General features: G+C 32.3%; 1 protein-coding gene across 4 annotated transcripts in view; it reads left to right on the top strand.

The window, feature by feature from the left end:
- LOC137919990 (hypoxia-inducible factor 1-alpha-like) overlaps positions 1-12,839 on the top strand; it is a 102,874-nt gene that overhangs the window by 21,901 nt on the left and 68,134 nt on the right. For 3 of the 4 annotated variants that reach the window (XM_068763227.1, XM_068763224.1, XM_068763225.1), the window contains exon 2: positions 10,094-10,281. In XM_068763227.1, coding sequence (XP_068619328.1) covers positions 10,094-10,281 — 188 coding nt within the window. Of the gene's footprint in view, positions 1-7,099; positions 7,257-10,093; positions 10,282-12,839 lie in introns of those variants that run through there. The other variant, XM_068763226.1, reaches the window with a different exon arrangement.

Below are 12,839 nucleotides of genomic sequence, written 5' to 3' on the forward strand. Positions count from 1 at the left end.
TCGTAGAATATATTCTCGCTGGGCCCTTAAAACATTAGAGTGAAAACCGCGGACTGACTAGCATATGCTATGACTTCCATTCACAAGGTGGGCTTACAAGTTTGTTAAAGTCGTCGAAGTCATTTCTATTTTAAAAATATGAGAAAGGACATAGGGTCCACTACTGAACATCCCACGGCTAAAATAATCATGATGGCGGTGAATGTCAACAAGATAATATAAATATTTTGAGCTGCCTTAAAATTTGATGTTGGTCCTGCTTTGTGAGTGACATTTCTAAGTGATTTTCTTATGTCGATGTACAAACTTATAACTTAAAAGAATTAAAATAACTATTTTATATTTTGAAAAAGACCCGAACAACTATTATTATATATTAACAATTATAATATTATAAAAAATTAGGGAAAAACGAGAATTAAAAGAAAAATCGTCTTCATCTACACTGTCCATCAGATGAGATGGAAGACAAACGCCTATTCCATTACAACTATGTATAAAAAAACTAAATACGTAATTAAGTTCAAAGAGATACCGTGGGGCTTTATAAAAGGGTACACGATTATTTAAGATAAACAAAAAAAAAATAATGACCAGATAATTAAAGATTAATCACCAAATGGAATTGCACCTAGGTAGAAAATTTATGAAGGTTGTATGCTCGACGCTCAAACTTATAAGGAGTACTTTATAAGGCAAGTTGACAACTTTATAAACCTTGAGATTTAAAACGTTACATCTCAGTTATTTCGCTGGCTACCGTATCCGACCGGAACAAAGTAATATTTGCGCACTGCTGATTACGGCATAAATAGATGTCGCATTCAGAGACCCACCTAAACGTTTTCATGTTGATGACCGGATGTATGTAGTAGAAGTGAGTAGTCACTCTTTTCTCCCTCTCTTTATTTTTTCAATAAAAAATACCTGTTTTCAGGATTGAAGTTCACCACAATTCTACAGCAAACTGCGCAATATAAATTAATATTAGGGGGAGATAACGTAAAAAAGGACCTTTTACAAGTAACAAGAATAAAAATATCTCCAAAAACAAGAGTTAAAATTGTCATCTTATCTTAATGGTTATGTTTAATCCTTAGTTTTTCACTGAACATTATTTTTCTTATATTAACTAAATTAGTCCAGAAACGATCAAAGTTATGTACATTAAGTCTCAAAACTTATTATAGTATAGTTATAGAACTTAATATGTATGTATAGAAAAGGAGTTTACGATTTAAAACTTTACATTTATATTTATTACAAGTCATCTCATTACAAAAAAATAAAATAAATGTAAAACCCATAGATGTGGACATAATTAAAATAAATTATGAACATCGATAAAATAATAAAGTAATGTTTTAATTTATTGCTTGCTTGCCAACCTTAACCAACAGCCGTTGGGGCGAAAGGTTCTCCAACGGCGACCACGAGCCAGTAGATGCGGCGTGGATAGTCCCCACTACATTGGAGCGGTGGTGGTGGTGGCCCCACTAGGTGCACCGATAATAAATAGTCATGGTGGCACGAAGTTGCTAAATGCGGGCAAGGCAAGACCGGGTCATCGTGGCGAAGTTTAGAGAAAGACTATGCCTTGCTGTGGCATCTATCGAGTAACACGATGACGTTGATGAACTTCCTAAGAAAATTTGGTCGTATTATTTTTGTTTGCGTAAATACAGTTACACCGTAATTGGTAACATTTCAATTACAATGTAACTGCCGGTTTCAAATTACTCAAGTATTTATTAATTGTACAGAGGAATGTATCAATGTTGCAGTTTAATGTTTACGTTAACTGGAAAGGAGGTAATAGAAAATATTAATAATGCTTGGCATAGATGATTAGAGACATGGTTATCCTTAAGTACATTTTTCTTAGTTATAAAGAACGTAACCGGCATCAAGTTCATCGTTAAAAGAATCTCGGTACTAGCAAGTAATTTTTATTATAATACTTGATAATCAGAACTAATGATGCATTGAGATAATAATGAAATCATGGGACTATTGAATAGAAAACCGCAGCTAAAACAAGCTACCGAAGTCTACCTCAGCTAGGTTGTAGTTTCCTCGTCTACGTGTGGCTTTAATACTAAACAAATATTTCGCACTAAAAGTGAAATCGCTTTGAGTAAAGTGATTTCATCAGACGAATTTTAAAAAGTCGTTTTGTAATAACAGATGTTTTAATGGTCATATAATTTTATTTGAAAATCTTACTTATATAAAATAAACGAGACATATTTATTCTTTAATGTGCTTGTAATGGACTTTCATCATCATCATATCAGCCGAGTGACGTTCATTGCAAAGCATAGGCTTTCCCCCATAGATCGCCAAGACTACCGGTTTTGCACTGCTCGCATCTTACGCAGCGATATCTTGCAAACTTGTATATTTAGTCGGTCCACTTGTGTGTAGAGAACTCGAGAACTTTTCGGCACCAACGGCCGTCCGTTGCATTTGTGGACTTTGCAACTTAAGAATTATAAGTGATTAATTGTATTCAAACAAAACTTGCAAACGTAATATGGCGACACAAAATAAAATATTTATTTTTCTTTACTATTTTCTATACTCTTAGGCATTGTTACAGTATTATTCATCAGACGTTTCATGATTCAAATAAAAAAAAAATATTTGAGCTAACGATCTAATTGAGGTTCGTCCTACAAATTGAACTGAAAAACGTGTATTATCTGATATGGGTTATCGAGTCGAGTATCTCCCTCGGGGACCTGTGCACCAAGTCCTCTATGGACCATTCTAAGCGACAGTTTGACGATCTCTTTACCTTGCAGGCTATGTAATTTATTGAAAATATCGCACTTATTTTTGTAAAAAGAGGTGAAGGTTTTAGGGCTTTCAGCTGAAACCCGATGATGAAAAAATATGCAGTAATAAGAGCAATGTCGTAATAAGAATATACGTGGAACATTTTTATTATGAAACGAGGCCATGATATATCCTTAATAGCGAGGGAGCTGCTAGCTAGCACCGTATCAATAACGAACGGACATTCAAATTGGCAAAGCGCACGTCACACCAACTCATATTGTCGGACGGGAGCAATTCGCAATCGTCGTCAATTGTTGAGTTTAGGTTATGGATACACTATTGCACATGACTGTAAGACGTGACTAGATGTTAGAGATTTAGGGTATGTTTAAATTGAAATTTAAAAATAGAATTCAATTCAAATTTTAGAGATTGTCATCTTTGTTTATCCAGACGTCTTCTAAACATTTGATGAACTTAAATGATCGCGTTTATTTGTAAACAGACAAAAGCATTACCTTTCTATTATTATATATATATGCTTTCTCGGAAATTTTATGCCAATTTACATAAGTATGCTAATTTTATCGAGAGTCCACTTATGTTGTTAACAACATAAGTGGACTCTCAATAAAATTTGTTTTGGTTCCAGTATCCAGTAAACTTTGTATTGGCACGCACTTGGTTTTGTCTAACACCTGCTTGTTTCGTGATATTATAAATTCGTGTTTGCCAAGCTTAGCACAATTTGTTTTGATTCCGGTAAAGAATTATATTAATATTTTTGAAACTTTAAAAAATTTATGGTAAATACATTTTTTGTTCACATCAGCTTATTTTTTGGGTGATGCAATATGTATATATCAAACCTACTATTTTTTTATGACGATGTCGTCAATTGTTATCCGATTTGATTAAAATTTTCATATACCGCATAAAATACCATACAAAAATAGGCACGAGTGTACTGTTAGTTATAATTTAAACTTTTTAGTTTAAATTATAATTTTAATGTGCAACAAAAACCTGTTGTGAGAGTTATTCAGTGGTAGGTGTATTGATATATGTCAAAGTACGTTTGACTCTCGTAAGTTAATTAAATCGATACTTATAAACCGGTATCTATCCGATGACTTCAAATTAACGCCGTAACTGGATCGTAACATGTTTTTACTTTACGATCAGAAAGCGGGATGCTCGGTAAATTTTTCCTCAATGCGTTGCATTCACTGTTGGCTTGCCGTCCTTATCTCTAGCGCTGAATTTCATTTTTATCGCATCCAGGAACGAGTTCACACACATAGACAATCTCTCGTACGGATGATCTCTCTGTCGTATTGTTATAACAATATTTTTTTTCCTTTTATTTTTACGTTGTGTTTTTTGCGATTTCTTCGTCTCATTTTTATAGTTCTTCGCTATACGGTCACCATCTTATTACCTACTAATAATAAATTGAAACATTTTTATGTAAATATTTAACATAAGTTGTCTTTTTTGTTGTATAATATTTGCATTTAATTATTTTTATTGAAGTTAAAGAAATTTGCTTTATTTTGCGAATAAAATGAATAATAGTTTCCTACTTTTCTATACAGTTTGATTGGATGTAAAAGCCTTAAAGTGGTGAATGTATTGCTAGTTTGGCGTCAAGTAATATATGGGACGGTCTATCCAAAAGCAATGGTTTCTGAGATAATAAATAATGTAGTGTTAATATAGTAAGAAATAGCGCTTTCAAAATTGGGTTATCTTATATTAAAAATGAATTATTTTTTACAGGGACAAATACCCTGCACACTTTGTACTGCAAGTTTTTGGCCTATCACATTGTAATAGAAAAACAAAATAATCTAACATATTTCAAAGTGACCACATTACACAGCGTGATCATAAGTGTAAAAGCTTAACAGCTTATTGCTGAAAAATTAGCACTATATATTTATCTTTTTAAAACTTTTCCACTTATAACCAATCACCCTGTATGTCTTTATACTATGTAAATATTTAAGTTACTATGTAGTCTCATCGGTTTTTATTCCACGGCTTTGACGTGTTTAGATTCCTAGTAATATACTATTTCAGAGTTTGGTCACGCCTCGAAGCTGTGCGTCAATTCTGTTGGAACGGCCCATTAGAACTACAATACAGTGCTTCAGTCCTTAAACATTGTTACCAGCTCCATTGTTAAGTTTTATCGCTAACAAACATGTTATCTATGTTTAAAACGATTAACATTTTGATATTTCCTGTAATTTTAGATAAGCATTGATGGTTTACGTACGAATTAAATAATTGAAATAATTAAAGTTTAATTAAAGTTAAGTTTTTGCACAACAAAAACAGAACAATCGTAATTTAAATATATTAAATACAAAAGAACTATATTTAAGGCTTAAAGTGTGAAAATAATGTTTTATGTGTTTGTTGTAAATCGCTATTTTATAGCTATTAGCTTCAGTATAGCTTTTAATGGATACATTTATAACTCATTTGATAGCTTCTACTCCTATTTCCAATCAGTTCTATGTGAAGTGATCCGTCTGAAATATGTTACGTTATTTTTTTTTCTTTTGAAATACGGCAGGCCAAAGGCCCTTGCAGTACAAAGTCTGAAAAGACAAATAGTAAACAATGACTAATATATAGTAATCTTAATTTTTAAAACACTTTCTTACTATATTACATTATTTTTGATTTTTGAAAAGGTGTAGTAACATATAATAACTGACAGATAAACATTCATTACTTTAAAGCTTTTAAACATGTAACAAATCACCGTATATAATTGAAGGTATGTAAACTTATAGAATGCAAAAAAACAAAAATTATTGTTGTATGTAAGTACAGTTGTTTAAATGTCTACACGTAATATTGATCAGTTTATCACCTTACATATTTGATATCGACTACTTGCATAATGATCTAAGGTCCAAACAGTAATGATCATAAGTTAATTAACATGTATTTAATAATTGTACATTAACGAATGTTCCAACTTAATTAGTTTATTTCCACTGTTTACTGATTTGTAAAGTATAAAAAACGGAACAGAAATTGTTATTTGTCTTGTCGTCTTAAATTTTCTGTATTACGCTATATACGTATTGTACTTATACGAGGAAATAAAGGTATTATGCGTTGGCCATCTATTAATATATTTTGTGAGCATATTTACAAGCACTAAAAAGAAGGCTAAAACTAGAATCCTGTCTAACCTTTGTGATAGACGTATTCTCCGGTTGCTTTTTATTACTGCGAAATCAAAATTTGACAAAATATTCCCCTGTATTTGCAACTTGGTGATCTATAACTCTGTAGCTTGAATTTATAATATTAAACAATTTAACAGTTCATAGAGTCAGTGACGTACTTCATAGTATCCAGGCATGATCAACATGCGGTCCGTTAAACTCGTTTATGTGCCCCCACGTACATTTCGTAAATTTAATATAATTTGTCAAATTTCTGTCATGGACATTTGAAATTCTTTTTAATAAAATGGTAATACATACTAAAGCGAAACAGTTTCTTTGAGACGAGCTACTCATTTGTCGGCGACTTGTACAAATTTAAATACAAACGCGACGCGTCTGCGAAATTTCTTTGTTTTGAATTTGTATATGAAATCTTAACCGTTTTTAAAATATTATGTTTTATTGTTATAGTGTTTATAATAAATAAAGTTTTGTAAATTATTAATATGTGTCAGTCTACGTACGGCCCGACCCATTTACTTAAAAGGTTGATTACCCCTGGTCTAGGCTATCAGGTGACTGAAAATATCGCGAAGCTCTGTTTATTAAGGTTATATTCACATTAATACAGTAATTTAACCCTCTCATTCACACTTACACACACGCACTAACACTTAAACACACAATTACAAACACACACTCTTAATATTTCACGAATTTAATACTTACACCGTCTAATTTGGAAACCTGGGAATTTTTAAATTTGTATCATTCTTTAATTTTTATAGAGTTGGATTCTAGAATCGTTACTCTGGTAAATAGCGATAGTATTGTATAATAGCGGTGGAGGTACAAAAATAATATCACTCAGCAAGAAAGTTATAGTTAATAATACAACGAAAGACACGCCAGCTACTGCGGTAGACTAAGATAAACATCCATAAGCTTTAGTAATTTGAAATCGCTTATGTGACGCACTTGTTAAATATGCTATTTAGAGCAACCGATAAAATATAACGTCGACAGTTAACTTAATGACAAATTAATAGCATTAACTTTTTGTGATTGCAAGCTGTCATATTTGTGAGGCACTTGCTGTGAGACAGGCTCTTGTTGCGTTCGTCTTTTATCACTATTAATTAATACTCGTTATTTACATTGTTGTTGCCATATATGTGCTCTGTGAAGTTTTTCTCGATTTATATCAACTATGTGTTTACTGGGATCGTCCGATTTAGAACTTTATAATCTGAAAATGTGTCCTGTGTCTAAAAGGTTTTATTTTTTATACGCTTTCTTTTATAATTAATTATTATACAATTTAAAAGGATTATTTATAGGGAATGCTTATATTTAAATTCTATAATAAATGTTTTTTTTTTCTCTTCTGCGTAAATCCGTGGCCAATCTGAAAACTATAAGTGGATATTTTATGTCTGTAAGGATAAGTGGGCTTCCAGCGAAGCCTCTGTCTTTTCACACATCCGTTCTTGCAGCTTCAGTATGCTATGTCTATTAACGATGTGTTTAACTACCTTGTGTTTATATTCATTTATATTTAAATTTTATATAATCAAAATAGCTTAAAGTTCAAATAACTTCATTGTATAAGATAATTAAATTATAAATATAATAATCAGCATAAAATTTAAACTAACGTTCGTAACACACAACCTACTGAGAAAACTTATCAAAAAGTCAGTAAGGTTTGTTAATTTATTTAAGTATGTAAACAATTTTTTTCTCTTAAAAATAAAATAATTAATTTCAAAACAAGTTTATCGCAAACATTCTCTTAAAAAATAATACATCTTATGGCAGAACTTGTGTTTAAAAAAATTCTTGAATTAACGAACAGGTAAATTTAGTGCGTCGTTTGGTAATATGTTATAACATCCTATTATACATTGACCTACAGATGTATGAGACATTTTGTGGAGCGTAATAGCGTGTTTAGTACGTTTACTCTCATTCCTTAGATTAAGTTGATGAAGATCATCAGGACTTTTATGGGCGGATATTAGCTTGTAAAAATATTGTAAGTGCTAGTGTACTGTAAATCTAATACGAATATAGGCGCGTCAGAATTTTATTACGTTATAGCCGCTAGAGCGACAGGCTTATCATTATTAGGCAATAACCTCATGGCTCTCTAGCTACAGTAAAATGCAACGTTGGTTGCTGTATACCATATTTAAATGCTCAAACTTGATTCGTTTGTATATACTGGTTGATAGATTACAGATGTAAAATCTTTTAAAAGTTGAATATATTACACCTATTTGCAATAAGCCTGTATAAAATGATAATTCTGGAATTGATTACGTTAATTATTAATATTGAAATGCGACAGTCCAATAACTTTTGACAATACAAAGTCTGCAGACTATACCGGTATACTAGGAAAAAAACTAATCTGTGATGAATAGCTATAATTAGCAAGTTAAACATTTAAAATGGTAAATAACTATAATATATATACTAAGTAAATAAAAGTGATAAACTATATCAGTGATATTTGAGGAACGAAGTAAAGTACCCTGTCCCAAACTAAATAAGGGTACTAGAAGTCCCCAATAGCGGGGGCCAATAAAAAAAAAGTCTGCAGAGACTGTAAACATTTATTTTAAAATACAGTAAATCTGAAAAAGCGTTTTCTTTTTATTTACTTCTTACTACATCATTATCGTCTCGTTTTTTTAGAATTTGTGAAATTGTTGATTTTTGATAGACTGTACCATATATTAGCTTACATAAATACATTTACTCTTTTAAAGCATTTACACTTAAAATCGATAACAATGTATATTGGCGGCTGTGATAGACTTTGTCAACAATTTTGTGTGTCGCAGTTCAATACAATAAGTTTAATAAATGTGTTTCAAAGTGATCACCATATTGATTTAAAGTTTTACTTTAAAATATTTAATTAACAAAGGGAAGGTTTAATTTAGTATACCGCAAGACTTTAATTAAATTTTCATTGTAATACTTTGCACACATTTTTTGTATATGGGGAAACGTCCTTGTCGTTCCTATTTTCCTTGAAATTTTTACTTTTTTTTCATATCAATCTTTCGTCTCTTAACTAATTGGTAAATTTGATTTTGAGGTTTACGCTTAACAATACATTTCGTGCTTGATTTTTATTTATTTCATTTAGGCATCAACAGTAGTACATTTTTATGTTTTATATAATATTGCATAATTTTAAATATGTTTGTCTATTGTAGGCGTACACAGTTCCAATCATAATTATGCTAGGTACAGCTTTAAACTCTTTTTAATGATATGTTATCATTACAAATCTCGTCTTACTTTGAGTTTTTACGAAGTTGGCATTATTTCTATTGTAAACATTTCCACAGGTTAATGGTATAGTTTTGTGAACTTAAAGTAATATGTTTATAAAATTAACAATAGATTTGTTTTAATCTTAAATCAAGCAAGTATCCGTAACTGATAACGTCATAATAATGAAGGAATTTTGTTAAGATAGACTTTATTTTATATTCCATAGAAAGGAAAAAATTAAATTTTGCTTAATATGAAGTAATTTTAAAATATTACAATTTTTTATTATGACCCTCAAGCAATTGTTTTCCTAATTATGTAAGTTACATTAACTAGTATTTTAGATAAAGAAAGTTCCATTCCATAAATGTTATATCATCGGATTTTTAAACCTGATGTTCAATTTACTATAAGGAGGTATATGTATTACAGGGTGATTAGTTATTAAAGGTTTAAGGAGCTGAATGTTAGCTCTTTAGCTGTCAATTAATGTATAGGTAGTGCAGTAGACATAATAAATGACGTAATGATTAAATAACAAGCTTTTATAAATCGGATTACTGCTTATTAAAATTAATTATCATGTACTATCTGTCCCTGCAGATTTTGTGTACTGCTGGATGTTATTACCCTGTCGCCATCAAATAGAAAAACTAAAGTAATGTATCACACTTCAGAGTGGTACACGGGTGGTAGTTTACACGGGATGATTGTAAATAGGCTAAAAGCTTTTAAATGTTTTACACAAAACCTGAGTGATCCTGTAGACAAGATGTATGTTTAGTGAGGGTTTTTATTAATTTACCGAATTTCTCTAGGAACAATGAGAAGAGGAAGGAAAAGTCGCGGGTGGCGGCGCGTTGCCGAAGAACCAAGGAGATGGAAATCTTCGCGGAACTGACCGCAGCGTTGCCGGCCAAGAAGGAAGAAGTAGAGCAGTTGGACAAGGCGTCCGTGATGCGTCTTGCCATCTCTTACCTGCGTGTCCGTGATGTCGTCTCCATGCGTAAGTACATTCATCATTATCATAATTTCAGGTTAAGAACGTCCATCCATACATTGTCAACATGATCAATTGGAAGCGGCATCTAGCACCTTCTAGATTTATCAAGGACGTCGGCCCACCTTTTGGGTGGACGTCCTGCGCCTCGCTTACCGGTCTGTGATCTCCACTCCAGAACCTTAAGGCCCCAGCGGCATACATTCGGCGTTTTTTTAATTCACGATATTTTATATGTATATTAAATGCATAAATTGTCACATTGATAATTGATAATGAGGTAAGGACGTGTTTACACAGGAGCAAAATGTCAGGCTGCATATGTCATTTACACGTTGTGGAAATAATGACTGAAAGTTTTATTATTTATGTAAGATTGCCGCACCTTCTGAAAAGCATTTTTCAAACCTATTAAAACATCACTAGATTTGTTTAATATTGTTGATTATAATATTCATTATAATCTTTTATCCCTCTCACATAAAAACCTCCATTTCAAAGAGCGCTATTTTAACTCTTTTCGGAAAATAAAATATTGTGTATTGGGGAAAAAAGTTTTAAATTTTAGAAAGCATTTCTCGTACGTTAAAGCTTTCACAGCTGAACTTTATTTTACATTTAAGGCAATTGTAAATAAACCTACATAGTGCATTTAAAACGGCTTTTAATAATCTGTGGGCTGTAACGACAACGACAAGTGAGTCACCGATAAGAAAATTTATTTCATAATAATATTTCCAAAGCATTAATTTTGTACTTTCCTTAATTTAGTTCTCGGAAAATCAATGATCTTTAACGTTTGCGTGTGTGCATTTTCTTGACGCGGAGCTCTCCGGGGAAGGTGCCTGTCCCCACCAATAAATAATCATACTAGTTTGTATGTTCGACCTTCAATATTGTGAGGGTGTAAACTAGATAACTAATTATACATCTACGCACGGATCATTATCATTTTATTATTAAGTAAGAAAAGGACCAATATTTAGCCACTTCCGCACATGCAGTGGTAGTCGTGCAACAAAGTGCAACGCCCGCCAGTCCGCTGATAAATGCGCATGCGGCAAACAATGCGAATTACACAACTACCACCGATAAATCACTCAACACGTGTTTCACCCCTCCACGGGGCATCTTCAGGAGTTATGTTACACCGATTAATGCCAAACACAGAGTCAACTGTTGGCACTAATCGGTGCACTTTGTTGCACGACTACCATTGCATGTGCGAAAGTGGCTAAATATTAGTCCTTTTCTTACTTAGGATGGACTTCTGCAAAATAACGCCCGATTCCAAACATTTTATTAATCACATTATTCTTTTCTTGTATTGAACCTTATGCTCTAGACATAGGATCGATTTACGACCTCTCTCACCATTTCAAGCATCTTTTTATTTCTGAATAAGCTGATCCGTTCACCTAGACAAGAACTCATCCCATAGGGCGACCTTTGTATCGCATAACGTAGCCATTCTTTAAAATTTAAGATTGAACGTATACCAAGAGGTGCTGTGGGATCTTGAGCTCCTATAGAATGGAATCATTAAAGGGGACGTCTCAGGAATCGTTAAAGGGCAATCATAAAACGTTATGGGTAACGTTTCAGTTTCGTACCCAACTCCTTATTGTCAAGGCATCAATGCGCTATCGTTACCTTTCTTTAATCATACACGTTTTTATGCTTTTAAGCAACACTGCAAACTCTTGGAAGATTAATATATTTTTATAAAAAGGTTTAATCATTTTTTGTAGATTAAAATAAAGAGCTAAAATTTTAGACCATGGTCTAGTAAATTTTGCTATAAAAGGCTGACAATTTCTCCTTTCTTTATCCATGTATTTTTTGGGCTAATAAAAGTAGCTGTTCATCCTGAAGTTAGTTTTTTTTACTACAAATCAAAGTATTTTTAGGCTCAAACAGAAGCATTTATCTATGAGTGATTTTAATAATCCGCCGATTTTAAATCAGTTCAATGACCAATCTTCAATCTTTGATTCAATCTTCCAAATATTTCTCGGAGTAGTAACAAAATCACGACTTAACAAGTTAATATAGACTATAGTTCACTTTAACTTGTTAACAGCTACTATTTGTGTTTCGAAGTAAACATGGTCGGAAATAAATATCACCATTCGGGAACCGCCAACGTAAACATACGCACACATGCGCACAAGTAGCGCAGATAGTCCATAAGCTCTAGCGTGCACACATGCGACGCAATAAGCTCATAAGTTGACACATTACATATGGCTACACCCGATGCGTTATATTTTTAAACGTTGACATTCTCGCGGACATGCAGGGCCATTTTATCACACCGGTCGTTGACCGCGGCCCTGCTGTTGCGTAATCACTTAGCTACTTGTTTTTCTCGACCATTGTTCGGACAGTTGAATAGTTTTCTTTTGAATATTTATCATGAATAATTACATTATTGAAACCAAACATTTTCTCGAAGCCTATAAGTTTTGACTTCAAATTGTAATTATGAGTAAGTATTTATACAGGGATGTTTAGTTTATTTACTGTCAATTAATGCATAGTATTTCTATAATACAAAACAA

Source organism: Battus philenor, unplaced genomic scaffold (genome assembly GCF_028537555.1).
Source record: "Battus philenor isolate CCGP_79_NKW_IND1 unplaced genomic scaffold, ilBatPhil1.0.hap1 SCAF_17, whole genome shotgun sequence".
Lineage (NCBI taxonomy): Eukaryota > Metazoa > Arthropoda > Insecta > Lepidoptera > Papilionidae > Battus > Battus philenor.